Source organism: Zophobas morio, unplaced genomic scaffold (genome assembly GCF_036711695.1).
Source record: "Zophobas morio isolate AGI-343-1 ecotype UQ-CSIRO unplaced genomic scaffold, CSIRO_AGI_Zmor_V1 ptg000046l, whole genome shotgun sequence".
NCBI lineage: Eukaryota > Metazoa > Arthropoda > Insecta > Coleoptera > Tenebrionidae > Zophobas > Zophobas morio.
The window spans coordinates 2,322,289-2,349,762 of NW_026972151.1; the positions used below are offsets into that span (position 1 = coordinate 2,322,289).

At 34.4% G+C, this 27,474-nt stretch overlaps 4 protein-coding genes across 4 annotated transcripts; 1 reads left to right on the plus strand and 3 right to left on the minus strand.

Annotated features, from left to right (window-relative positions):
- Positions 1–1,154: 1,154 nt before the first annotated feature.
- On the minus strand, positions 1,155–3,974 carry LOC135142108 (retinol-binding protein pinta-like). Its single transcript, XM_064073774.1, has 8 exons — positions 3,841–3,974; positions 3,562–3,785; positions 3,353–3,509; positions 2,941–3,304; positions 2,775–2,877; positions 1,854–2,719; positions 1,729–1,795; positions 1,155–1,668 (listed from the first exon to the last, which is right to left on the minus strand). The coding sequence occupies exons 2-6, from the start codon at positions 3,680–3,682 to the stop codon at positions 2,604–2,606; spliced, it is 861 nt and encodes a 286-aa protein (XP_063929844.1). The 5' UTR covers positions 3,683–3,785; positions 3,841–3,974; the 3' UTR covers positions 1,155–1,668; positions 1,729–1,795; positions 1,854–2,603.
- A 12,503-nt stretch (positions 3,975–16,477) lies between these two features.
- On the minus strand, positions 16,478–18,912 carry LOC135142042 (retinol-binding protein pinta-like). The gene is made up of 5 exons (XM_064073689.1): positions 18,643–18,912; positions 18,436–18,592; positions 18,016–18,379; positions 17,852–17,954; positions 16,478–17,791 (listed from the first exon to the last, which is right to left on the minus strand). Exons 1-5 carry the CDS (start codon positions 18,761–18,763, stop codon positions 17,679–17,681), a joined length of 858 nt encoding a protein of 285 aa, XP_063929759.1. The 5' UTR covers positions 18,764–18,912; the 3' UTR covers positions 16,478–17,678.
- Positions 18,913–19,906: 994 nt separating this feature from the next.
- On the plus strand, positions 19,907–25,180 carry LOC135142120 (myb-binding protein 1A-like). The gene is made up of 5 exons (XM_064073786.1): positions 19,907–20,074; positions 20,133–20,318; positions 20,371–20,553; positions 20,604–20,819; positions 22,570–25,180. The coding sequence occupies exons 1-5, from the start codon at positions 19,907–19,909 to the stop codon at positions 25,153–25,155; spliced, it is 3,339 nt and encodes a 1,112-aa protein (XP_063929856.1). The 3' UTR covers positions 25,156–25,180.
- A 321-nt stretch (positions 25,181–25,501) lies between these two features.
- On the minus strand, positions 25,502–27,334 carry LOC135142121 (uncharacterized). The gene is made up of 4 exons (XM_064073787.1): positions 27,294–27,334; positions 26,973–27,249; positions 26,728–26,895; positions 25,502–25,564 (listed from the first exon to the last, which is right to left on the minus strand). Exons 1-4 carry the CDS (start codon positions 27,332–27,334, stop codon positions 25,502–25,504), a joined length of 549 nt encoding a protein of 182 aa, XP_063929857.1.
- Between the last annotated feature and the right edge of the window lie 140 nt (positions 27,335–27,474).

Here is a 27,474-nt window from a genome sequence, read left to right on the forward strand (position 1 = left end):
TTCTGTCTATAAGAGTACCGAGGGTCTGTGCGCATGTCCACAAAATAGAAGCGAAAGTACGAAATGTCAAAACGCATCCAGTCACGCTATCGACTACAAATCAACCAAGTACGAGTGTATGCGCAGTACTGTTTAGTACCACAGAGAGACAGAGAGGTCCGATATATTGCTCTGCCGTTATGTTTTCGGAATCTTTTGAGGCCAGTTAGCAATATAGTACTATTAGATATATGCTATTATACAGGGTTAGCCACGAGAGAATTACTTCTGAAAATTATTTTTACGCAACCCAAAATACGAATACCATGTACCATTTGATACTAACTGAATTTAAAATAAAATGCTTAATCCATGATTGCTTTGAGTTTGGCAATCTCATTTTGACAATTGTGGAAAAGGAGGTTACGCGAGTGTCCATGGTGGTACCGTAGCCAGTCGGAAATCTTCTCCGGCGCCGCTAATAAATTTTTCAGTGTGCTTCTTGATCTTTTGCAACCGATTAATCACGAGAAAATTATTTCTAAAAATTCCTTTTACGGAATTTTATTCAAAGGTTACAACACAAACTCAAACAAGTAAGTAAATAATTTAACTACTAATCTGTTGAAAATGTTGGGCATTTTGGGGGGATGCTACGGCTTTTTTGTAAATGGATGGCCGAAGAAGTCCAGAGGTTGCAGATTTGCACTTCGAAGAGGCTCTAGGTGACGCAGAGATCGCGAATTAACACATGCACATTAGCGGCGAACAACATTGGTAGAGCACTTACGGCTTCAGTATAGCCCAGATTGATCTGACTGTATGTCGTCGATCCAATGGGGCTCTAAAGGCGAGTCAACGATGAAAAAAAAATGTTAAAAATTAATTAACGTCAAAGTGACACTGCCAAAGTCAAAGCAATCATGGATGAGGCATTTCATTTTAAATTTAGATAATATCAAGTGGTACAGGGTATTAGTATTTTGGGTTGCGTAAAAATAATTTTCAGAAGTAATTCTCTCGTGACTAACCCTGTATATCGACGAGGCATATCTAATTTTTGTATGCAACTCATCAGTGTTGGAGGCAAGTTCTCGACATTGAGTATGGGCCACACGCCTCACTAGCATGAAAAGTAACATACTTTTCACATTAGTGCGAAAAGAAAGTACATGTAAGATAAATGGTTTAATTAAAAGTATGTATTTTGTTAGAACTGAAGGATATTAAAAAGTCACTTATTTTATTTGTAGGCCTGGAATTTAAAATAAAGTCCATTGCAAAGTGTTTAATTACACCGAAAGCTAGACAACCCGTTGGAAAGCTGTAGACTGCAGTTTCGATCTTGTTGGATCTCATCAGTACAGCACATTCCATCGAGTTGTCTAGCATTGCAGTATTCGACTTCCATGCACCGTATCTTTGACTCTGTTGAAGGCCGATGACTTTCGAGAACAGTGCCTTGTATATTGTGAAATATTAGCAGTTCGACGAATGTCACTATATTTTTATTCGTATTGCTTCTGAGATTGGACGATTAGTTTTCCATAGGAAATTAAAAATTGTTTTATGGTTTGGTCTTTGTGTTGGGTATTGCTATCGCACGAGCATCCTGTTCATCCTGCACTTAATTGAGTAATACCAGATTTAATTCGTCTTTCCTGAACGTATTCGAAATATTCGCACAATCTAAAAAAGTTTTCATTGATTAAATTATGTTGTTTACTTTCTTTGCACAATGAAATGTACCTTTATCATGTGTCTGCTTCTTCAACATCGGATTCCATACTACCATTGTCTGAATTCATATAATTCCCTGTATTAAACCAAAAGGTTGCAATAACATTATAAAAAAAATTGGATTTTTTTCTTACCTAAACCTACAAAATCTGTTTATAAAAAAAGCAGGAGCAAAAATTAATTTCCTCGAATTCAGAACTAATTCGCTAAGGTGAGGGAAAATCCCTATGTCCAGTGGAAATTCGTTGTGTGCGTAACCCAAATAGCTACGTGACACACAGGCGAAAAATTTCACAAAAATATTTTTAAAGTAATTGTGATAAATATCAAGGCGAATTCATAAACCACAAATACAGGAGTACGTTATTTTATAAAATGTAAATAGAAGTTACTATGACCAAAATTGATTTTTTACGTCATTTAATTGTTGGTGGAGATGATTAGACAAATTTAGGTTAGCGTCTTACCATTTAAATATATTATTAAGTCACTATAATATTTGATAACGGTCCAGTATTGTTTCGGAGATTATCTGTCTAATAAAAATCGACACAGATAGACAGACAGATGAACGGGAAACCTATTTTATTCGTACTCTAGAGGTAATGCAACGTCGAGAAAACATGAAAGTAGCCATTCGTCGATGGACCTTTGCTTGCGATCGGGAAGCAAAAATGGAAACGAAATTTAAATTACTCTTAGAGAATTTTTACAGAAACTTATTAAATATTTATTTAAATGAATAGAGTGTACTTTCAGATTTTAGTTGTGTTTTAAGACTATGATGAAGATTTTCTCGAACTTTTTGTAAATTGAGTGTTACATTGTGCATGTATTGACAGCGTACTTATGCCTTATGCTTTATATTTCGCTACTGATATACGTCATCGCCAATTAAACCAGTTCCTTTTGACTTTTGGCCTTTGACTTTCGTCCACACTTTGTTCATCCTCCCAATTAAAAAAGTCGACATTTTCAAACAGCGTTTTCTTCATTTTTTCTGCAGGCACACACAAACACTTATGTATTTATCTGCTGAATGTCGGTATATTTACCATGTAGCTCTGATACAGTTTCTGCGGAGCCTCCATAATCTTTCGGCAAACATTCAAGAGGAACATATTTTGTTAAATCGTCAATGGTATTGTGTAAATAAATCTAGAAATATAAAAACACAGCGATTTTCAATTTTAAATGAGCTATCATTAACATAGTACGTACTATATCGTAGAGTTCTTTTTTCATGAAGGGTTTCATTAAAGCCATAATCTTATCCATAAAAGACACAAGATTCATATAATGTAATCTTTTCAAACGTGCTGGTATACCTTCTTGTACGTAGTATAGAAATCTTTTTAAGGCAAGTGGTGATGTGCGGAACAAGTGTCCAAAACTTGTTCCTTTCATATCAAAAATAGCTACGTAACCATCAGAAGTACCGTACTGCTGTAGATGTAACATACACATCATGTCAAAAATTTTTAATTGTACTTCTGTGTTGTAATTACTGGGACTGACGTCTTGCAGCTTAACAAGTACGATGGTATAACCTTCAGGGGTTTTCTGGGGTAACGGAGTAAACAGCCTACGAATAACATACTACTTGTGGTTAATAAACCGAGTAGTAACTTACATAACATCAAGGGAATTGTTAATTGGAGAGTTCCGTGGGTTTCTCATTTTAAAAAGACCAGGATCCATAGTTTTTACAGTGAAAAAGGTGTCGATTGTTTTTTTCGCCGCATCCTCGTTGTAATTGCAAGCATGGAGGAAAAGTATGGCTTGAAGTTCTAAAAATAGTTGGTTAAAGTTGTGTAAGCGATTGAATTTGCGTTCACTTACCATTGATTTTGGGTAAATGAGGTTGTTCATTCACCCAGTCGTAAAATTTTTGGACTTCTTCCTTTTTTAAACGTTTGTTTTTCTCGTATTCGGCGTTTACGTCTGCCAGATGCAGAGACATTATTAGCACAAATACTCCGAGTAAACAAAACACTTCGATCTATTTGTGAGTGATAAGCTTTATCTCTTACAATCTGTTTTGATCGGGAGATTATACGATCTTGCTAAAAACGTGTTGTCTACTATTAAACAAGTTTAAAAATTCTGTCGGACACGTACTAAGAGAGCTTATTTCAAGCAATATTGCGAGTAGAACGATTCGTGTCAGATTTGTAGATATCTAGTTATAAACATTCTACGTAATAACAGCGAAAGTTTACCTTGAACAACTGTAAGTTTGCATCCTGTTTCTCGTGATTTTTGCTATTCATTTACATAGCGTTACGTTTATTGACGACAAGTTTGTTGCAGATGCCGGTTTTTTTATATATTTTATTGTATACTAAGTATATAATATATAGAGTAAAAGTGAGTTCTAATTATTAAAGATTATAATTACAGAAAATATAAAATACTTAAAAATAAAAATAAATGTAAGTAAACAATAAATATATATAAATATAAGTTCAGTGAATGCTTACCGGTACCTATTGAATAATTGAATATATATGAAGAAATAATAATAATAAAAAAACTAATAAAATTTCACACCAAAACAGTAAATAATTATGATTCCATAATTTTGACAAAACAATGAGCAATGTTTTTGAAAGAATCAGAATTAATCGCACAATATTTCGAAAAGACGTTGTACCCTAAAAACATTTTTTGAACAAGCCAAAAACAATCAATTCTATTATTAAGTAGTTCACATAAAAAATTTTCAACAATCATAAACTGCCGAGATGCTAAAGATACATAGTGAAATCTACCTAAAAGAAAATTATCGGGTCTCCTAGGGGGATAAGTAGCAATAATCACGTTTTCCGTTGACGTTACTATGGCAACTATTTTCGGTGGCCTAGGATATTATTTGGTCAATGACATAACTCAAATCCGGGCCTTTATAGAGCAATAATTAACCGGTAAGACATAAAGTATATTGTCGGATTCGGAACCGGATGCATTAACACTTTGGTGATAAAAATCTGAGGAATTTTTATCAAGAGGCAAAAAAAGAAACTAATAACTATTACCGACAAAAAATGATAAAGGAAAGACGAGAAAGGAAACTGATGGTAGATACGATATAAATAGTGAATCGATGGAAACAAAAATTTCAAATTGTATTAAGTAAATAGCAGCTATCCGGACAAAGAAACAGAAAACATAAATCTGGAAACTCCGCAAGAGAAAGAAAAAATGCCTACAAAAGAGAGTTGAAAGAAATAATTAAAAACTAAAGAAACGAGGAAAGTGCAGGGGAAAACCGAATAGTGAGTAAACTTATTAAAGATGGAGGACTGAAATTGAAAGAAGAACTCCAAAAACTTGTACTCCTAGTGTTTTGACTTACAAGGCCAGAAACCAAGATTTTACGAATATGAGCGTGTTCGCAAAAGCAGTTTCTGGCAGAGTGATTCACAGCATTTTGTGGGCGCGTAAATGCATGATTTATTAAACATGAAATGATTTCTATTTTTTGAAACAACAGAGTGTTAGGAATCATCGAGAGTGACAGTCAGTGCGGACTTTCTTTTGCATAGAGAGCAATGATATTGACTGTCATTTTTTACGGCCTAGGCCGGAAACATATATTTAGAGAATGATGGCCTGAAAATAACTTTTAGGTGCAGGAGCATATTACCTAGCAGCTCCTCCCGAACAGTGTTCAGTCTATCCGTAGCCTTTAATAAGAGAAATGATGTTAGACTTATGGGTCGAAAGTTCTTAGCTTAGGCATACGTACCATACAGGTTTTGTATTTAAAGCGATTTTACAAAAGATTTTAGTACCGATTTAAATTGAGCAAACAAGTTAATTGGCCATTTCAACTGGTCTGGGGTGACGAATTCAGACGCAAATCTCCATGCCTTTCGAGAAGAGGTGTGATTTGGTGCTTTCTGTATCTTCTCGTTACACTCTCATGAGTTCGGGAAGTGCGTATTTACTTAATAAGAGCCTCAAAAAGTCTTCTTCGGATAACGTGGATTTCCCTGACAGCGTACGCAGCGATCCCAGCCTAGCCGACGGGTCCTTCTGAAGTCTTGTTGCTTGTGAAAGTTTGTATATCTTTCTATAGAAGTCTTTTCATCTGTCTGTTTTCCTGCTTCGAATTGCAGATTTTAATTCTTTTTGAGCCCTCTTATAAAGCTTTCAAAAATTAAATGATTTGTCAAGTCGACCCCTATTTTAGAGCTCCTTGCAGTGTGTCTCAACCTACAGAGATAAGAATTTCACTATGGCACTACGAAGGTTGCGTGTTGGACAACTCTCCTTGTAAGCCTCGATAATTGGACTCTATTGTCAGCCCTCCTTATAGCAGTCGCAGTTTGTCGTTCTTGGATCTGTATACTTCCGTTCCGCCTGTTCATTCTTTTGAATACTCAAAGGGGTGTATCGATGAATCGATGAACTCAGTTCTTTCATCCAAGCCAGTCTTTGATTTCAAGAACCAACCAAGTTGAGCTTAAGGAGATGTCGATAACCTCTTCCTTCAGTTTAGTGACCAAAGTAGGTTCGTTTCCACGGTTCAGAATATCCAAAGCCGTTGTAGCAAGGTAATTCAGAAGAGCTTACCCTCTGGAATTGACATTAGAACTTTCCCACACCGATCTTAGGATAAGAGGCCGTCCCTTAGCCTTGCTAAAGTTGTATTACCGCCATCAGCTCAGTTGAGCGTGGCAGCATAGGTGGGTCATAAGGCAGATAAGCCGACCACACAGTTAGTGTTCTCGGCGTTTCACTACTTATGATATTTATATGGACAGCCACTACATCCCTACAGCACAGGTTTTCCAATGGAAGCATAGCTCCCTGATACCCAAGGTTCCTGAAGAAGCCTAATGTTCACACCCTAAATGTTGGTCTACCTGTGGTGCAAATTGGGCTACAGAAATGAGAGCCAGTCCTTAATCATGAAGCCCGTGAATATCATTTTCTGCTCTTTCGTCTTCCTGTCTACCCAGCAGCCTTTTAGTTGCCGGGTTAAAGAAGTAGAAAACCGTGAAGCCCAACAATGAGCTCAGTTGTGTTAGGTCCGACTCATTCTGTTCCATAGATGACCCAATTAGGGGTCCCTAGGTCAGGATTCTGGGCTTCTAAGAGCCTCCAGAGTTACTGTGGGAGTCAAGAGTGGTCCCTGGACAAGCACAAGGCTTTCCTTGGCCTTGGAAGTGGCTGGTGTATACCGCAGGGTAAACCCTCCAACTGTAGGTCCCTATTAACAAGCCCTAACCAGTCTCGGGTTCTCTCATCCTCACACTCTATGTGGATTACTTCCTGTCGGAGTTTTCCATATTCAGGAAGATTATCTGCAGCACGTAGCAGTGCATTGGGAATCTTGTCTTGGATAATATTCCAATGTGCATTTTCTAGTCGCCTCTCTCCAAAAATGCACATGCAGAGAGCAGGTACGACCATCCGCACAAAAGTGTCCGTGCAACAGTGGGAAGACTTTGAATCCGCTCCCGGTCTCGCTTGGTGCCAGGTAGCGGTTCAATTTCTCTGTCTGCGAGATTCCTTTTCCCACGGTTTGTTGTTGGAGGCCGTGGACCTGCGCCAGAGGGTCCAGGTTGGTTTGGCCCTTTTCGTGGAGCACCATTGGTCGTTCTTACTTTTTGCTTTGCGATTCTACTTGACCCGCCGATGATGTTGAGTTCATTTCTAAACTCTGGCAACCATTTCGTGTGCCACTCGAACCCAGCGCCGGCTCAACACGGTAAGCGAAAGATGCACCGCATCGGGGCGCCCGTGACAAGGGGCGCCGGGCGCCGCCTATGCTTTTATATTAACTCGACAAAAATAAATTAATATTAGATTTGCATTGCATCACCACGTACAAAACATTATAGCAGGAACAGACCAAGGCGCCCATCGAAAACTTTTCAGAAAAAGCTACATTTTAACATTCCACTATGAGGAGTGGTTCACCGAAATAGTTCCTAAGAAATCAATTCCTGGCACTTTCTGACTGTAATGATTGAAAAAGAGTGCGCCTTTCGGTTGGGTGATTGGACTTTTAGATCAATACCGACAAAAAATAACCATCAGATTTATGATTGCATTATCTGGGTAACAATTTGACGAGACAGCTGTGTGACCAAAACCAGATGTTTTTCCTAACATTTGTCACGTTTGTTTTTACCATAAAACTCCATGTTGGCACATACTTAAAAAAAATATTTTCCAAGTCTAATTGGCTGGTTATGGTAGTTGTTCAACAGTTTTGTTATATTTTTCACTGTTCCTGTTTGTAGCAGAATTTGATTCTGTGTATCATTCCGTGGATCTTTGTCATCTTTAATTTTAAATTTAAATTTCGATTAACATTGAGGTGAGTCTAAATTAAAAATAACTTTGAAATAGTATCAATTTTACAATATTAAAAATTGAGAAACTTTTGCAATGTAAATATTTTTATACTTATACTATGTAGAAGATTGTTGCCAGCAGCTCCGCTTGCGCATAATTCGCGATTAGGACACATCATTTTTCATCTCGTTCACTCTCCCCTCCCCAGTGAACCCGTCTAACTTAAAAATCACGGGATACCTACACAAATGTTCATCCCCTATTTTGTCCCCGTAGAGGCGGAATTTCCAAAAATCCTTTCTTAATGGGTGCTTATGGCACAAAAGGAACCTACTGTCCAAATTTCATGTTTGTAGCTTCAGTAATTTAGGCTTTGTGTTGATGAATCAGTCAGTCTGCCAGTAAGAACAAACACTTTTATACCTATACTAGCGTTTATAAGGCACAAAAGTTGGTAAATAGCTGTAGTTTATAGCTACTTATGTATCAAGAGTAGGTATTATGAAGTAGTTGATAGTTCGCCCGAGGGTATAAACTTCAAATAATACCCGTGCTAGACACAAAATTTTATGTCTGACCGTTTAATTTTTGATGTTTACAAAAAAAGTCTACATTTACTGTCTCGGACTTTTCTTTAGAAGTTTTAGAGGGGAACAATTTCATCATACATGATTTTTACGCAACTTTAACCGTTTAAGCAGCGTAAGCAACGGAAGCTGTCAAAGGAGGAATATTTTTTCCCGTTTTTCCGAATTTTTCATTGCTACTTCGCTCCTATTGATCGTAGCGTGATGTTATATAGCCTATATGTAGATACGATAAATGGACTATCCAACACAAAAAGATTTTTTGAATTCGAAGCAGTAGTTTCTGAGATTAGTGCGTTCAACTAAACAAACTCTTTCTTCAGCTTTATAATATAAGTATAGATTAAGATTGATTCATCATAATTTCATGTATGTTTGTTACTAAAAGTATCTCTCCACAAAAAAATGTAATTACAAAATTTTATTATTTTTTTTTACAAAAATTTTTTAGAGGGAGTTGAACAGTAAGTTGCATCGGGGCGCCTGGTCCTTTAGAGCCGGCCCTGCAGTCGAACCCGTCTTTTTTCCACTTTACTGCGGTATCTCAGTATTTAAAAAATTGGTCTAAAGAGTTTAGACAGTACTTCCCTCGCTGTCGGAAACTTGACGACTGCATGCCTATTGTGTTTTTTTTCTCATTACATTTTTGTAGTGGGAATTTAAAAAAAAAATGCGATGACGTCATCAACATTTTTGCAAGGACACGTATATCAGTTGGGATAGATGTAGTGTAATACTAAGAATAAAATTATTATATTCTCAAATTTTCGGGAAAATGAATTGGGTCGTTTGAATATTGATTTGTAATAATCAATAAAATAACGAAACAATTTACTCACGTATACCTACGTATCAGAGGCAACTGAAAATCGTGTATGTATAAACATTGTTAATTTAAGATGACAGGCGTAACAGCATACGTGAGAGCCAAACACAGAAACTGTAAACAAAACGACCGTCGGTTTTATTGCTTCGACTTCCGCTTATTATATAAAACATTGGGTTTTATTTTAATTCTTGACGGTGAAATTCACAATTGGTTGATTATAAACATGTCTATTTCACATTCGCGGAATCAAGTGAACGCATAAAACAAATGCAGGTCTGTAATGTTAAAGTCGATGTAAATAAGCGTGCTACCCTTATGTTTCAACCGAGTTTTTCCTTTAACAAATTTTGTGTCTACCAAATTGGGTTGGTTGGGGTGTAATACTAATAATAAGTGTTGCCTTTAATTTAATCAATAAAATAAATTGACTTCATTAATTTTTTTGAACCACCTCTTAAGAAAATCTAAAAAATATGAATGGAATGATAAATCACAAGTACAAACTCATCATATTTTTTGCATTTTAGATAGGATTTATTCAGCAAAATTTAAGGGTGACGTCATCAATTTTTTTAGGAGGGATGAACAAATACATTTTGAACAAAAGTTTACCATGCTTATAATAACTTTAAAATATTCCCAAGATTTCAAAGCATTCGGTTTTGTAATTCCTGATTAAATCGATAAAATAAATTCACGCCTTCATTAATTTTTTTGAGTCACCCTGCATATGCAAATCCAAAAATATGAATGGAATGATAAATCACAAGTACAGACTCATCATATTTTGTACATTTTAGATACGATTTATTCGGAAAACTTTTGAGCTGACGTCATCAGTTTTTTGTAGAAGATAACCAAATATATTTTGACTAAAAATTTATTATGCTCTTTATAACCTTAAAACATCTGCAAGATTTCAAAGCATTCGGTTTTGTAGTTCCTGATTAAATCAATAAAATAAATTTACGCATTCATTAATTTTTTTGAGTCACTCTGTATATGCAAATCCAAAAAATATGAATGGAGTGATAAATGACAAGTACAGGCTCATCATATTTTGTACATTTTAGATATGATTTATTCGGCAAACTTTCGAGCTGACGTCATCAAGTTTTTGGAGGGGATAAGCAAATATATTTTGACTAAACATTTATTATGCTCTTTATGACCTTAAAACATCTGCAAGATTTCAGAGCATTCGGTTTTGTAGTTCCTGATTAAATCAATAAAATATATTTACGCATTCATTAATTTTTTTGAGTCACCCTGTATATGCAAATCCAAAAAATATTAATGGAGTGATAGTTCACAAGTACAGACTCATCATATTTTGTACATTTTAGATATGATTTATTCCACAAACTTTTGAGCTGACGTCATCAAGTTTTTGGAGGGGATAAGCAAATATTTTTTGACTAAAGATTTATGATGCTCTTTATAGCCTTAAAACATCTGCAACATTTCAAAGCATTCTGGTTAGCAGATTAAAAATTAAATTTCAAAATGTTGTTTTATAATTTTGATTTTTTTTACAAAAATCTGGACGTTTCGGGTGAAAAGTCGATTCAGAGTTGTAAACTACATGTGTAGGACTATGTTATTTTATACAATTGAAAACCCATTTACTATGTACAATTTTGAAGTGACGTCATCGCTTTAGTGGTGGGGATGATTCGACAAATTTTGGTTAGCGTTTTACCATCTACATGATATTCTTAATATAAGTACAAAATTTCACAACAATCGGTCGAGTACTTTCGGAGATTATCTGTCTAATAAAAATCCGTGACAACAGACGGACAGACGGACAGACGGACAGACGGACGGACAGACGGACAGACGGACAGACGGACAGACGGACAGACGGACAGACGGACAGACGGACAGACAGACGGAAATGGGAGACCTATTTCTTCGTCTTCTAGGGGTCATGAAAGATCGAGAAAACGTAAAAGTAGAGAGTCGGCCGACGGACTCGATTACAATACTTCCTTTGCTTACGCTCGGGAAGTAAAAATGTTCTTCAAATTGTTGTGATTCTTCGACGTTCTAGCATATTACTAATAATTTAAACTAAATTTAATGCATACAACAGGCAGTGGCGGTTTGTGACCTTTTAAAACGGGGGGACACCATTTGATTGATGAGTTAAATATGAAGATATAAAACAGATTGTGACGGAAATAAATACAAAAATACATTCAACAAACGTAAAAAAGGATTTCTCCACATACCTTTCTGCCTTCGGTTAAAATTTTACGTTGATGGCATCTAAAAGTTCATTTTGAACAGTTTTAGGCGTTTTAAAAACCGTTGCTTCTTTCAAATGATTTGATAAAGCAGAGTCCAATTGAGCCGTAAAATTAATCAGACCTCGAAATGTACCTGGATTTTTGATTTTACTTTCGTCATGTCCACGTAAAGCAAGTTCAAACACTCCACAAAATTTTATGCACATTATCAATCGGCGTAATATACAACGTGTTATTGAAAGGTACGTACAAAATAAACTCGGCAATTGGTCTCGAAGTATGGGTGCTAAAACTTAAAAAAGTTCAGGTAAAAAGTAGAGATAAAAATCATTAAAATTTATGTCCAAATTCGTTGTACGCCTCTGATAAAAAGATCTTCTCTCGTTTCTATAGCAACATTTAGTCTTGACAAAAGTTTCATTGTTACAGTTGCTAGGATTTACTCAAATAAATTAATTTTACATATTTATCCTTCAGTAGCGTCTAAAAAGGTTGGATAAGTGTTAATTTTCCCCTTATAATTTTGACAACACAAAATAAGTTTTTCAGACTTCTTAGACTTGGCGACGAACTGTCAATTGTGTTGTAAAGTTTGTCCAGAATTATAAGAATTTTATGAACTCCCAACGTTAATTCGTTTTACAGCCCAGGCATCAATTCTATTGTACAGGTAAAGAGCCTGTCAGGGGAAAGCCGATCCTTACTGTACCTGAGTTCGTCCCGCTCTTCAGCTGTACAATAAAATTGACAACAGGGCTGTAAAACGAATTAACTTTGGGAGTCCATAAAATTCTTATAATTCTAGACAAACTTTACGTACCTTTCAATAACACCCTGTATGGCGATTTTTGAGAAGATTATCCAAGAATATTTATCATACGTGTTCGCGCAGTATGAAAATTAAAACCCGCGATAGTAATTCAATCCTGCCGAGTACGGTCGGAACGGGACCGCAGTTCAGTTGTATCAGGCGGCTACGACGTGTGGTTTCCATGGCAACGGTGTAAACATAACATCTAAATTAGCCATGGTTCGGTCTCTGTGCCCGACTTTTATTAGCAATAACATATCATATATATCTTTAGATGTAAGTGGATGTAAGTTTTGATACATTTTATACATGTGAAGCGTGATAAAATAATTATAATTAGTTTTAACAATTATGACATAAATTTCCGGATAATTTTTTAAATATGTATTGAAAATTACTAAAATACATAAGTATTTCGTGTTTCGGCATTTTGGCTTGATGCTTCTATTATTATCAACAGTAAATTTATTTCACTAAATTAGTTAGTCTTTTCTGCGATGGAAATTTTCAGAATTCTGATCTCCAAAGAGGAGTTGACAGTTTAACTCTTGTTGTGATCACGTGGTAGGTCTCAAGCTAAACCACAGACAAATATAGCTATCCTTGTCCTTCTCACTTATATTTATTCCTTCACGCGCACCAATTTAGGAGTTTGAACAATTTTTTGATACACAAAGTACATTAGATTTTCTAAATAATGATCATATACAGGGTTATTCACAATGATCTAATAACTAATGGATGGAATGTTGAGGCGCGTAATCCCGCTCGCATGCGGTGACAACTAGAGAGAGAAATAAACATATCTACAGTGAGTGTTGTTAGACAAGGCCAACACGTATCGGTAGGCAAGAACGAGCTTCGGTGCCGTTGAGTTAAATAGGAGATCATGTAAAAATGATTTTAAAATTCTTTGTTGTCGTTTTTTTTTTTATTTTGTAGGACACTGTATATACATACAATACAAAATGAATATAAACACACAATTTATTGAACAAAATTAATTTTGTGTATACCTGTCTGATTTTATTAGGAACTTGACTATTTCTGCTGTTTTCATAATTCAGTCTAATAATAAAAAAATACGTAAAATTACATAGACCAACTGGACTACATGATTGTTAAGTGGATCTTGATCCAAAATGTGGTCATTTAAGACATTAAACATATTTCTGAAATTTAGTAATCTAATGGTTTTAATTGTAACAATATTAATAACATTCGCTGAAATATTATATTTCATAGTTCTGAAAGTGGTTTCAGCTATCTTACAAACTTTGATGACATCAACTGATGGCTTTGTAAGTCCACCTCTCTTTTTTTTAATTTAGCAGTGCCGAAAGAGTCTCATTGGGTCTCATTGTTAGTCAGTTTTCTAGGCCTTGTTTCATTTTTTTTGTTTTGAAAAATTGAAAATGAATGGTACTGCGTCCTTTTTTGAAATTCTCAGTTGTTGTGTGGGATTAACAGAATTTGTTAACGGCTGAAAATTCTCATTTTTAAAATGTTTGCTACACACTCTTGACGCAGACGTCCGAACAAATTTATCTCGTTTAAGTGCAACAATCCATTGCTTTCTTAGCAACAGATTTGTCGGAAAACTGAAATTAAATTAAATAAAGATTGTATGAAAAAATTATTCAGCAGATATCTCACCGATGAAATGAAATATTACAGCCTTTGTGATGCCGCTCCTCGCATCCAAATGCACAACAAGATATAACCATCGTGAATATGATTGTTATTATTGCGATTGTAAGAAAACAAGCACTTTAGAACTGCACAGAAATGCCACACACACCAGGAAGTGAGTAATTAAAAGTAAATTTTAACTGGAAGTTGCTCTGCTGTTTTGCCTACCGATTCGGACCTCTCAAATGGTCACCGTACCCTCTCTCTCTAACATCTCTCCCATAGAAATAATATTATATGGAAGTAACTTAGAGAGAGACGCGCGTTGTCAACACAGTGGGACAGAGATAGGGCTATCTGGGTGGCAAAACATTGAAGCGAAACTGCAGAGCACTGTGTTTCTGGAGGTTTTTTTCGTGCTGTCGCATGGTGTTTGAAGGTGTATTTTTACAAATTTACGTTTTATAGGCTCAAGTTACCTTATTTAAATGTCTACAATCTTCTTAAGTTGTATTTTATCGGACTATTTGTTAAACATCGTGAAATCGTGTTGTGCGTATAATTGCATAGAACGTGCAAAGAAAGCAATCCTGTTTCATTTCATAGGTAATACTCACATATACAGACGAAGGATTTCGTAAATAATTTAAAAATTTTGTTAGTTTCCCTAAACATTCCGAGTTACGAAAAAAACGGATTATTGCTACAAAAAGAGGGAATATAATATCTATTGATTACTGTTTTAGCTATTTGTACGTGGATTTAGAAAATAGATTTTACTAGAAAGTTCCATACAATTTAATATGTGTAATTTAATTAGGCACCCTGTCACTTTTATCGAAAGTTTAATTACTTTTATCCTAAAAAAATCAGAATTACCAATGAACATACACTACAAGATTAGTTAACTTGTAGAAGATTATTGTATTAACTGAATTCGTAATATATTGTAGATTCTGTACACATTTCATTTTATTAAAAGACTATCTCCACACCTTAACATGATTTTTATTGTTTCACATTACACATACATAATTTTAATGTAAACTGTAAAAATATAGTTTTCATTAACAAACGTTTGTTATAATTAATTGTTTCAACAAATTCGTAAGAAAACGTATTAATTCCCGTTCAAATGAGGCGTTTCTTGCCACCCAGCACGTGATACATGGTCAGCCGTCCTTTGCCCACTGATGCATAACCGCTCTAGCTATTTCTTTCTTATGTTGATTACACTCACTCGCGTATGGAAACGTATACAAGGCTCCATCCACTCCTTTATTAGATCAATGATCTCTCCAGTCTGAGATCTCTATGGTTATTCACGAGAAGCTCTACACCTAAAAATCCAAAACACTACCAAAAATACAATTTCAAAACCATCTTTGCCATTTAAAAAAAAAAGTAAACATTGTTGTTATCCGTTTTGTGTAACAGACGTAGTGACAGATACTACTGTCTTAAAATTGCCATTTTGTCAGAATTGATGCAGTGTGTTTAAACGACGAAAAGCTGATGTGATTTTGATATATGGTGAGTGTTTCACAGTTACCGAGCTCTTGTTTTGACTTTGTTTGTTTTTAATTTTAACCTAGTAATTGACATTTACTTCCAAATTATCAAAACCAAACAGCTAACTATGGTTAACTTAAAACAGAAATGATGGTAAAAATCAGCGATTGATATGAAATTGTACTGTTGGTTGCTTTTTGAATTTTTTAGTCCTGGAGGTTCTCATGAATAACCCTGTATTGTAACTTGTTATTGTTACTTACAATTAATAGATAATTTTAATGGCCGTACCACAAAATAAGTTAGAGTCACGATAAACAACTTCAAAGAATTCTATGACCTAAATCAACACAACGTAAAATTTAATATTACTCATAAATAATCATATCCTGAATTTATTTCTTTAATTGTATATTGTCAATTCTGGTAGACAAGGATTCACACCATGGCATCGTTCATTATATATAATTATGAATATTTCAGTCTCACCCCGCTAAGAGTTTCTTTTGAACAACGAACTTGAACATTATTACATCAAATGGGGTAATTTTCCGTTACTGTATGAAATCGTCTCGTCCTCAAAAAATTAGATTTTTGACCGCAGTATCAAAATACAGATGATTTAGCTTAAATACTCATTTACCCTTTTCTTATAGGCACCCCAACATATATTATCTGTTACTCCTTAACTTTTTAAAAATTTAATTTACAAAATGTCGTGAATCCAGTGTCGAGCTAATATGAATTTAGTCATTCATCAAATATATTTTTAAAACATAACATATTTTCAGTAATAACAAAAAAAAATTGTTTAGCATGAAGTGGTGGTAAACTTGTATTTAATTAAATAGACTAATTAAGTAGTTAATGAGATTATATTTGTGCGTGAATTGTGAAAAAGTCTCTGAAATTTTGAGAACACGGTAACATTGTACCTGACGTTAATAATACATGTCAAATTCAAAGTATTCAAAGTGTTTAATACTTTATTTTTTTGGTTTATTCTCCATTTCACTTTGAGTTATCAGTATCAGCGTAGAAAATCGATTTCTAAAGATATACATATATTTATCATAAATTTTCTGCCATTCCGCGTCTCTTTATGTGAAAATTCGATTTTTATACATCAAAATATCATAGTAAATTGCATTGTTTTTTGGATTTTCATAATTTTAGTTTTTATTTTTTCATTACGTCATATTTCAAAAAATATTCAAAATTTTGTCTTAGTTTTTTTTAAGGGTAATAAATATAACCAAACACTACTGATTTTAACAAAGTAACTTTGGCTGTACTAATATCCTTCCAAAAAATATTTCCTTGTTAGTTGCAAAAATGGTGTATTCGAATTTTTTACATGCGATTTTGTTTTATTACGGAAGATTTTAAAATAGATCAACAGCAAAGTTGTAGATTTTGGTTTAAAATATTTTTTGTAATGAAGCAGTACTTGACGCCGCTTTTGCCTTTGAGGTAAAAATTTTCAAACTTGGGCGATGTGTCGGATACGGGATATTAACCGAGACTGGAAGTAGAACTTGTGATTGATTATATTAATTTTTCCAAAATAATTCCAGTTTATTAAGTATTACTTTGTCGCAGATCAATTTCAAAATTTCCAGTAATAAAAAACCCCGCTCATGAAGATTACGAAACACGTTTATTTTAGACGTAAATGCAATCACAGTTTATGACTACTATCGTTAAAAAACAATGCCTTAAAATAAAATAGATTTTAAAATATGATGTGATAAAAATGTAAAAATACAACACGATGAACTAAAAAACGCAATTTTAAAATTGTGAAAATTTGAGAAATTATAGGATTTATTATGAAATTGACAATGACAAAAAGTTCAAGATAAGATGTGCATGTATCAATTTCTTCAACAAATCGGCAACTTTTTGATAACTGACAACACCGCGGGGAATTCTGCTACTTAAAATGTATTGGTTACGAATTTTTTATACTGCCAACTCAAAGTGGAACGGAGAATAGATCCATATTAATTATTTAACTACCATTTAAACCAGTACTTCTCAATTTTTGGCCTTTGGCTTTCATCCACGTTCTGCTTATCCTCCCATTCAAAAAAATCGACATTTTCTAGCACTTTCTTCTTAATTTTTTCTACAAGTACAATATAATACAGAAATATTTCTCTGGTAAATATAAGTATTGTATACTTACCTTGCAGATCCGATACAGTTTCTGCGGAGCCTCCATAGTCTTTCGGCAAACATTCAAGAGGAACATATTTTGTTAAATCGTCAATGGTGTTGTGTAAATAAATCTGTGAAAAAAAAAAATCATACAAATCGCTAATTAATATATAACTAGAATAGAGTACATACTGTATCGTAGAGTTCTTTCTTTACGAATGGTTTAATCAAAGCTAAAACCTTATCCATAAAAGGAACAATATTCACATAATGTAGTCTTTTCAAACGTGCTGGTATACCTTCTTGTACATAATGTAAAAATTTTTTTAAAGCAAGTGGCGATATGTGGAACAAGTGTCCAAAACTTGTTCCTTCCATATCAAAAACAACCACGTAACCATCAGAGGTGCCATATTGATGAAGATGTAGCATACACGTCATATCAAACATTTTTAATTGCGCTTCTGTATTTAAGCTACTGGGAGTGACGTCTATAATTTTAATAAACATGATGGTATAGCCTTCAGGGGTTTTTTTGGGTAAAGGTGTAAGAAGTCTATGAATACGGGGTTACTTTATCTACTATTTACGTATGTCATTGTAGTCACTTACGCAACATCGAGAGATTCTTTGACTGGGGATTTATATGGGTTTCTCATTTTAAAAAGGCTTGGATGCCTACTTTTTATGGTGAAAAAGTTATCTATTGTTTTTTTCGCCATATCCTCGTTGTAATAGCAAGCATGAAGGAAAAATATGGCTTGAAGCTCTAAAAATTGCTTAAAAAAAGTGTAGATGAAATAAATTGTTTTGACTTACCGTTGATTTTCGGCAGATGAGGTTGTTGGTTTACCCAGTCGTTAAATTTTTTGACTTCTTCTTTTTTTAAATGTTTGTTTTTTTCGTATTCGGAACTCACGTCTGCAAGATGTAAAGACATCACTGACACAATTATTTTGTAGTTAATACGGCACTTTGATCTTTTTGTCACGGATAAAACTTTGATGTTTGTTACACAGATTTCGTTCTCAGAGAGATCGCATGATCTTTTAACTTCGGTATCAACACTTAAACGAGTTTAAAACTTGCTGCATTTTTTCTGCTTTTATTGTGTGTAAAACGAGTCGCGTATATTTCGTAGACCTATAGTTATAAACAATTAACATTAAGATATTAAAGCAAGTTTACCTTGCATTACCACATTGCGTGCATTCTTTTTTTCGATTTGATTACATTGGGCGTTGGACGAGGAACTTAATTTGTAATTGAGTCATACCTGGACAGGATTTAGCATAATTAGTAAACTACAAAATTGGGGATAGTCAACGATGTTGTTGGGAAATTTTTCCCAGAATTCATTTCAAACCTTTTGAATCTAGTACTCTCACACAGTGTTTATATTCATTTTGAAAATACGACTCAATTATAAACATTTTATGCTTCAATGGAAATTCAATTTTTGAGTGAATACGCAAATAAAGTTCCGAAAAAAAGTGTTTTTAATGTACATATTATTTCTCCAGGAAGTAACAAAAAGCAAGAAAACAAGAAAAATGAGGTTGGAAGGAGGAGGTTTTAAGTGACGGTTGAAAAAGTCATAGCGAGATTGATTGTAAATTGAGGTAGAATTTAAATCAAAGTTAAAATCAGTTTATAGGGATTTTAGTTCTTGCTTTTTTAGGTGCCTATTTGAAATATTAGGTTCACAAAATTATCAGCAATTAAAATTAATTTTATTAAGAACGTTTCTATGACGTAGCTTTAAATGGAGCGTTAAACGTATCATTTCAAATTACCTGGAGAAATGGGTCACCAAGTGAGGCGATTTGGATCAAGTCCAACTAAATAATGATGAATTTTAAGTGAAAATGTGCTTCTTGCATTTTTACTCACTCTGACCCCATTAAAAATAAATAAAACACTGTACTAACTAGATACCCCGAAAATTGGGCACCTACTTTTGCCTCAACACATACAGAACTCAACATTTTTGAATTCAAACCTCGCGCGCTCAATATTTTACAAAAACCAATCAAACGCGACCTCTACTCATTTCTGATTGGTCTGTCCATCTGTTTACATCATGGCGGCCGAGCAGCACGTGGAAAATGAAGAAAATCCCGCAAAAAACCTCAAACGCAAACGTGACCCGTCGGTCCTAGATAATTTCACCAAATTAACAAATAGACAAGAAAAAGTGCGTGTGAAGGCCGGTGTTAATTTGCTCCGACATCTCTGGGAAAACGAAAATGTGAGAAAAAGTGAGGTTATAACGCATGTAACTGGCGATACATTTTGTAGTGTTTTAGGCCGATAATGAACTAAATTATGCCCTTGGACGTTTGATACGCGGTTTGGGATCTTCGAAGGTTCAGGCGAAAACTGGTTTTTTTGCAGCCTTGGTGGGGTTATTTAACCTCAAAAGTATCGCAATCCATGACATCTTTGAATATGTTTCGAAGGAATTGCATAAGGGGGGCAGTAACAGCAAGAGCGTAATTTTGTATTTTTTGTTGTGTTAACGTGTGTAATCTTTGTGTATTGCAGGAAAATGCGGATGTTAGTTCTGGACAAATTCTGATTGTGGGGGCTATACTACAATCCAATTCATATGAAGGTTGTAGTGATGAGGATAAGACTAAGTTGCTTCAGTTGTTACTTACCGCTGGCAAGGAGAGAAATTATTTGAATTTAGCCGCATTTACATTTTTAGTTGATTTGTTTAAAAAAGTGAGTTTTTTTTGTACTTGAGAAAGTTTCTTTATGGTAATGTTTTATAGATTGATTCTAAAGAATTTGAGAAAGTAGTTTTCCCGCTTGTTAAGGATGAGCTGTCGACACCTTGGCCTCGGCAGAATTTGGATACTCTTTATCTATTGAGTGAGATTGAAAGAAGTTTCCCAGAGTCTCTCCATTCAAAGTTTTTGAAAAATAATTTAGGAACATCTGAGGTGTTATGTAGAGAAAGTCTTCAACATGTCGCCAATACACTAACTGTAAGTGCAATTTAGTTCAGTAGTTCAGTGAAATCAGGTTTAAAGGTTCTTGTAAACCAGTGTTGGTTTGTTCATTTTTGCTTTTATTTTGATAATTTTGTTTTGATGCTGTAAACAATGTAACAATTATGTTAAGTGACACCTATCGGGATTCTACATGTGTATTTTTGGTATACAAAAGTCAAGTCAGTTTTGCTCAAGTTAATTTTCTTTTTTTTAATAAAATATTTAAATATTGTTTCACAACTTGGGCCACAAGGTCTTACATTTTTCGAATACATTTATCACTATCAAAATTGAAAAATATTTGCAGCTGATGATAATATACTCTTCTTGTTACTTTTTGTTTTCAGGGTAAAAATATTATATGTTATAAAATTTGAACAAAATTTTGGAGAACCACAGTCCTGACATTTTATACACATAATTGTATTCTAATAAAAAATAATAAAATGAAAAAGTTGTCTAACATAGTTTAGACAGAAGTTCCCACGCTCTGAAGTTCAGTCGAAGTTTTGATGATACCCTTATCAAAAAATTTGCTGGATTAATTCTAGCTAAAATGTGCAAAATATTGTGAGTCTATAATTATATGCTTTCATATTTTTTAGAATTGCTTATACAGGCTGACAAAAATGAATGAGGCAATTTATTTAATCAAGAACGATTCACCTCATTTTCTCAAAAACTTGAATCATATTGCACCTATTGAAACTGATACACGTGTCTTTGTTTAAATGTTAATGACGTCATCACAATATTTTGCAATGGAAATACTTGAAATATACACGCACGCTTTTTTTAGCTTTACTTTAACTACACATATCATTTAATTTACATAGGTTGTCAAAAAAATAAAATTCGTAAAATCAAATTACATATATATATTTTTTAAAAACTGCATATGTTGTACTGCAGCTCAGGGGCGAGGGAAGTTCTGTCTAAACAAAATATCCTTAGTTCAATTTTTTTCTTATTATCATAATTTATTGAATGGTCGCTTTTGACTGAAATTTTATAGGTGAGGAAATGAGCGAATTCCTGGGTGTAACGCGTTACTTTTAAACTTACTTTTTTGTTGTTGAAAACTTCTAGAAGATTTCAGGTTCATACGGTACTATCCGTTCAGAATTTTCTGGAAAATAGGAACATTTTAATTGTTTTTTATTCATACTTGTTAATTTTGTCCACATTTTATGTTATTTGAGTTTATGTGAACGAAAAGTACTAAATGCCACCGCTTTCTCATTGAAAATAGTATGAAAATACCGTATGGTCGAGAAATCAAAGTCCTGTAATAGTCTATGAAATTTATTTTAAAAATAATGATGTTGGCAACACCAACGCGTTCTTTGTTAGGTTTGACGGTTATGGTCAAATAACTGCAATACCAACAACATTATTTTTAAAATAAAGTTCATGACTTGCCTGAGAATAATAGCCACTATTTTACATTTTCAAGGTGCAAGCAGTTATAGTAGCTTTGCGAATTGAAGAACAAAAATAGTACTACATAATGACATTTTGCAAATTTTTTACATCAAAAACAAAAAGTATGCAGTTGGTGCAAATTAAATTTAGAGAGAATTTTTCTAAAACTTTTACTCCTCTTGTACAGTCGAACAAATATTGCCTCGTGTAGCCTTAATTTTTTTAACCATTAAGAATCGTTGATAATTCTACAAAAATAATCTCAAAACCCATTCACCAACATCGTAAACAACATTAAAGTATTAAATGTTAATTTCAGACAATCCCTCGACTTCTGGCGTTGAAACACCCGGTCTTCGACATCTTCACAAAAAAATTACTTGAATCGTCTCTCATTGAAGAATTCTTCATTGAACTAGACCAAACTTTAGCCCGACCAAATCGTAACAAGTTCTTCGTTTTTACTAAACTCTTGACCGATATTTTGGCAAATTTAAACGACCCAACAATAATTCCAAACATTTTAACCAAAAACTATATTCAACAGACCTTATCGATGTACAAGAATTCAGTCGGTAGATTCAAAGATAAAGAATTTAAAGACATCACCCAGAAACTTTTTGAAACGCTATTAACGAGTCTCAAAAAAGACGGCGTTAAATCTAAAACAAAAATAAAAGTGCTGAAGAAACTTTTATTTTTCCCAGGAATTTTCATTTTTGAAAAAATAACAAGAAGTAGATTAATCCAAAATATAATTGCAAGTTTGAGTAGTGAAGGAGTCAAAAAATTGGGCGTGGTTTATAGAGACGTGATTTTAGCTAATCACGACAAAGTCATCAACGAGAACATTAGTGAGAAGTGGTGGAACACAGATCGGGTGTATGCTGCACATTTGTTGGTAAAGTTAGTTAATCACCCATCTACAAACGAAGAGAATGAATGGAAGATCGAACAGTTGATGTTTTTGGGAAAACTGGGGCTCTTGAAAGACCAAGCAATCGGCCTCGAATTGGCAGAGTCTTTAAAAGACACCTTCTACTCTGCCCTTGACTTAAAATTGGGAAAACTAGACGACTTACGGTTCATTTTATCAACAATTCTTCACGAATTTGACACTCTTATTCCCGACTTGAGGAACCCCCTTGATGAAGAAAACCAAGAAACATGGAAACGCACGGTAGAACTAGTGACAAAATTGGACGGACATATGAAGAAGAAGAAAGCAGTTTTTCACACACTCTTTTTAAATCTAGGTCTTCAAATCTTCAATGACACAAAACTTGCGACCGATTCTTTAACCGAACTTTTCACTTGCTACGAGAGAACGAAAAAGAAGAACGAAGAAAGCGACGATCCTCTGTGGATTGAAGTCGTTGTCGATCTGTTTCTAAATCTACTCAGCCACAACTCTCACCTACTCAGAAGTGTGATCAACTGCGTTTTTCCGCATCTGTGTAAATACATGAACGGTAGCGCGATCCACCAGATTCTATCAGTTCTCGATCCGAAGAATGAAGACAATCCGTTATCGACACTCCATGAGGAAAGCGACGAAAATAGTACAGACGTCGAAGAGGAAGAAGACGATTATTCCTCGGATGAAGATATGAATGACGAAGAGGAAGACCACACTGTCAACGACAAACTCCGAATAGCTCTTCACGAAGTTCTGGGAGCCGATGCTCAAAGCGACGCCGAAAGCGTAAATCTAAATGACCTAGATGATGAAGAAGGTGACAAGTTGAACGAGGCTTTAGGACAAGCTTTCAAGCGGTTCAAACCCGACTTAGGAAGGAACAAGAAACAGAAAAAAGATGATGAGGCTTTGACACATTTTAGGATTCGAGTACTCGATTTGGTGGAAATCTATTTAAATACGAATCCTTCTATGTTACTAACTTTGGAAATAATGTTGCCACTGTTGCAACTATTGGAGTTTTGTATAAAAGATGATCACCAAAAGCCACTCGAAGATCGCGTCAAAGCTTGTTTGAAAAAGTTGTCTGCTTTGAAGAAATTTAGCGACTGGGAAGACGTAACTGAAGATGTTTTGGTAGAATTGTTGAAGAGTCTGTTACAAAAAGGAACGAAAAATGCTATCGTGATTCAACAAATGAGTGAGAAGATCGCCGATTGTTCAATGTTTGTAATAACGTGCTCCCAGATCGTGAATGCTGAGCGTACAAAGAAAATAAATTGTGTGATGAAAGAAGGCCTAGAAGCTTTCTTCACGAGGAGAGACTGTATAATACCTTACGTACTCTTCAAGAACTTACTACAAATGAACTGGGAGGGAATCCTAGTATTAGTACCTTTTCTTCTCGGATGTGTTTTCGCTTCAAGCATTAGGCCTTTCCGAAAAAACCAAGCTGTTGAATTAATGAAGATATTTCTTCACAATCAAAGATTTATAAGTAGTCATGCCGAAAAAATCGTCGTTGTTGAAGATGACTTTTTGAACTTTCTTCGCGATTCTGTTGATTTTTTTAGAGAATTTAATGCAAATTCGTCACAAAAAAAAATGAAAGAGAAGTTTTTGGCTAATTTGTTAGATTTGTTGTATATTGTTAAAATATCGGTTTTGGGGCGGACTTTTGAAGGATGGGAGTTGTTAGGGGAAGGAGTGCGTAATTGCCGTTCGCTGATAACGTTCTCGAGAGATACGAAATTAGCGTTTAATAAGCTTTGTAAAAGTTTGAATATTTCCAACGTCGTTGAAATGAGGAAGGAGGTGGTAAATTTGAATAATGTTGAAGGCGACGATGGTGAGCAACAAGTGAGTAAGAAACAAGAGAAAAGGAAAAAGAAGACTAAAAATAAAGATAAGTTGAAGTTGAAGAAGCAGTCAAATGAGTTGAGGTTGCAGGGTTTGTCAGAAGGGTTCAGTTGTAAAATAAAATAAATAAAAATAAAATAAACTAGTTTAATCGAGCTAAATTATACAAGATAAAATTAGACTTAAATATATTAATAATATCCAAAATAAAGGATTTACATTAATTAATTAAAAAATTACATAACTACATAACTATTACACATCGAAGCGTTCCTTAATTACTTTCCTAATCACTGCTAAATTACAATTAAAAAAATCAATTCGACCGTCACTCTCAATTCGGCTTAAATAATTGACCATTACAAACAGTGGTGCTTTTCTACCTATATTAGAACGCGGAGTAACACAGTAAAAAGTGACAGAGAACCTGGAGTTGAATCTAGGAACATAAAGTTTCAAACCGTTTAATAATTCAGTACAATTTATCTGGTTGTTGAATAGTTTGAACAGAAAGATGACAGCATTTGTTATCCGCCTACAATGCAAAGAACTTAAATTATATCGATCCAATAATATCTGTTGCGGGAAGTTTCTTTGTGGCCAGTACTTCTCCTCTTTATGAAATAAATATTTAAGGAATTGTCGTTGGATGCTTTCAATGCGTGAAATTTGGTAGTTGTAATCTGGAAACCAGGCTAAGGCACCATATTCAAGTTTAGAACGAACCAGCATAAAGTATAAAGATTTCAGTGACGGAATGTCAGTGAAATCACGACAATGTCTACATATAAAACCTAAAACTTTTTTAGTACTAGCTGTCAAATAATCAACATGATCTTTGAAATTAAATTGAGAATCGTATAAAATTCCGAGATCCTTAATTGTAGAAGATTTTTCTAGTTTACTATCGCCAATGTGATAACTGTAAAACTGAGTGTTTTTCCGCAGGGAAAATGTAGTAAACAAACATTTCTTATTATTAGAGCTGTGCGGTTGAAATTTAAACGCTGCGAATTGACCCCCACTCCGGCAGGCCAGAGGCTTGCAAGCGACGTTATGTATCGCGAAGAAAATTACGCGAAAAATAATGTTAACGGCATGTCAGTTGATGATTTTAAAATCCATATTCACGAAATAAGAGTAATCATAATTTTAATAATGTTCAGGTGTCCGTCTCGCTGACAATAAAACTATTTGTGTGAATTATCAAAAATAATCCACAACTGAAAAGCAAGAAGCCAGCAAGGCAAGGCTGTGTAGCGATCGGCACAGTGGGCCGATAGTGGGGGTAAATAAATTTCAACCGCACAGCTCTACTTATTATTAAGCTCTAAAGAATTCTTGACTGACCATTCCAATAAATTATCTAAGTCATTTTGGAGTAATAAACAGTCATCAAGAGTATTAACCATGCGAAATATTTTAACGTCATCAGCGAAAAAAAAAAAATTCATCATTCCAAAGCAAAACTTTGGAATGATGAATGTGATCAACAATATCATTTACATAAATGTTGAACAATAATGGGCCAAGGATGGACCCTTGTGGAACACCTAATGTTGTGATGTAATTGTCAGATTTGAATCCATTTATTAATACAAAATTATGACGTTCAGCTAGATAAGAAATAATGAGTTTAGTTAAGGAATTAGAAAATCCGATGTTAGCAATTTTCTGACCCAAAGTGTGGTGGCAGACCTTATCGAACGCCTTAGAGTAATCTGCGTATACAACATCTATTTGACTCTTATTTTCTAGAGCCTCAGAAATAGATTGCGAAAAATAAGTCATATTTGTTAGTGTTGATCTGTGCTTCATGAAGCCCTGCTGAGAATCATTGAGTACAGACTTTATATGAAAATATATCTGGTCGTATAGTATAGACTCCAGAACTTTCGAAAAATTGGACAACAGCGAAATAGGTCTGTAATTCCTCACATTACTGGGATCCCCCCCTTAAAAACTGGAATAATTTTAGCATCTTTCCATCTACTGGGAAAACAAGAGGTCTGATTAATAAGATTAAAAATGTACGCTAGTGGTTCAATGAATATATAAGCACAGTCTTTAATAATAAAACTTGGCACCTGATCGACGCCCGCTACTTGATTGTTCTTAAGCTTTTTTATTGCTTTAAGTATATCTTCATTAAGGATACTAATATTGATGGATAAGCCACTATAACTAGCATTGACACAATAATTGCTGGAGTCCTCCAATCTATTAAACGAAGAACAAAAAAGCCGAGCAAAGCCGTTAACAACATCCATCGGATTGTCATAAGAATTGTCATCCAAATAAACATTGCTAGGTATTATTGTATGGCCTTTTTTTTCCTTAATAAAAGACCAAAAGTATTTCGGGTCATGAAGTAGAGAATGCTGTACATTTTTTTATGTATTCCACGTAATCTCTCTTAAGCCTGATTTATAGTTTGTCCGTATA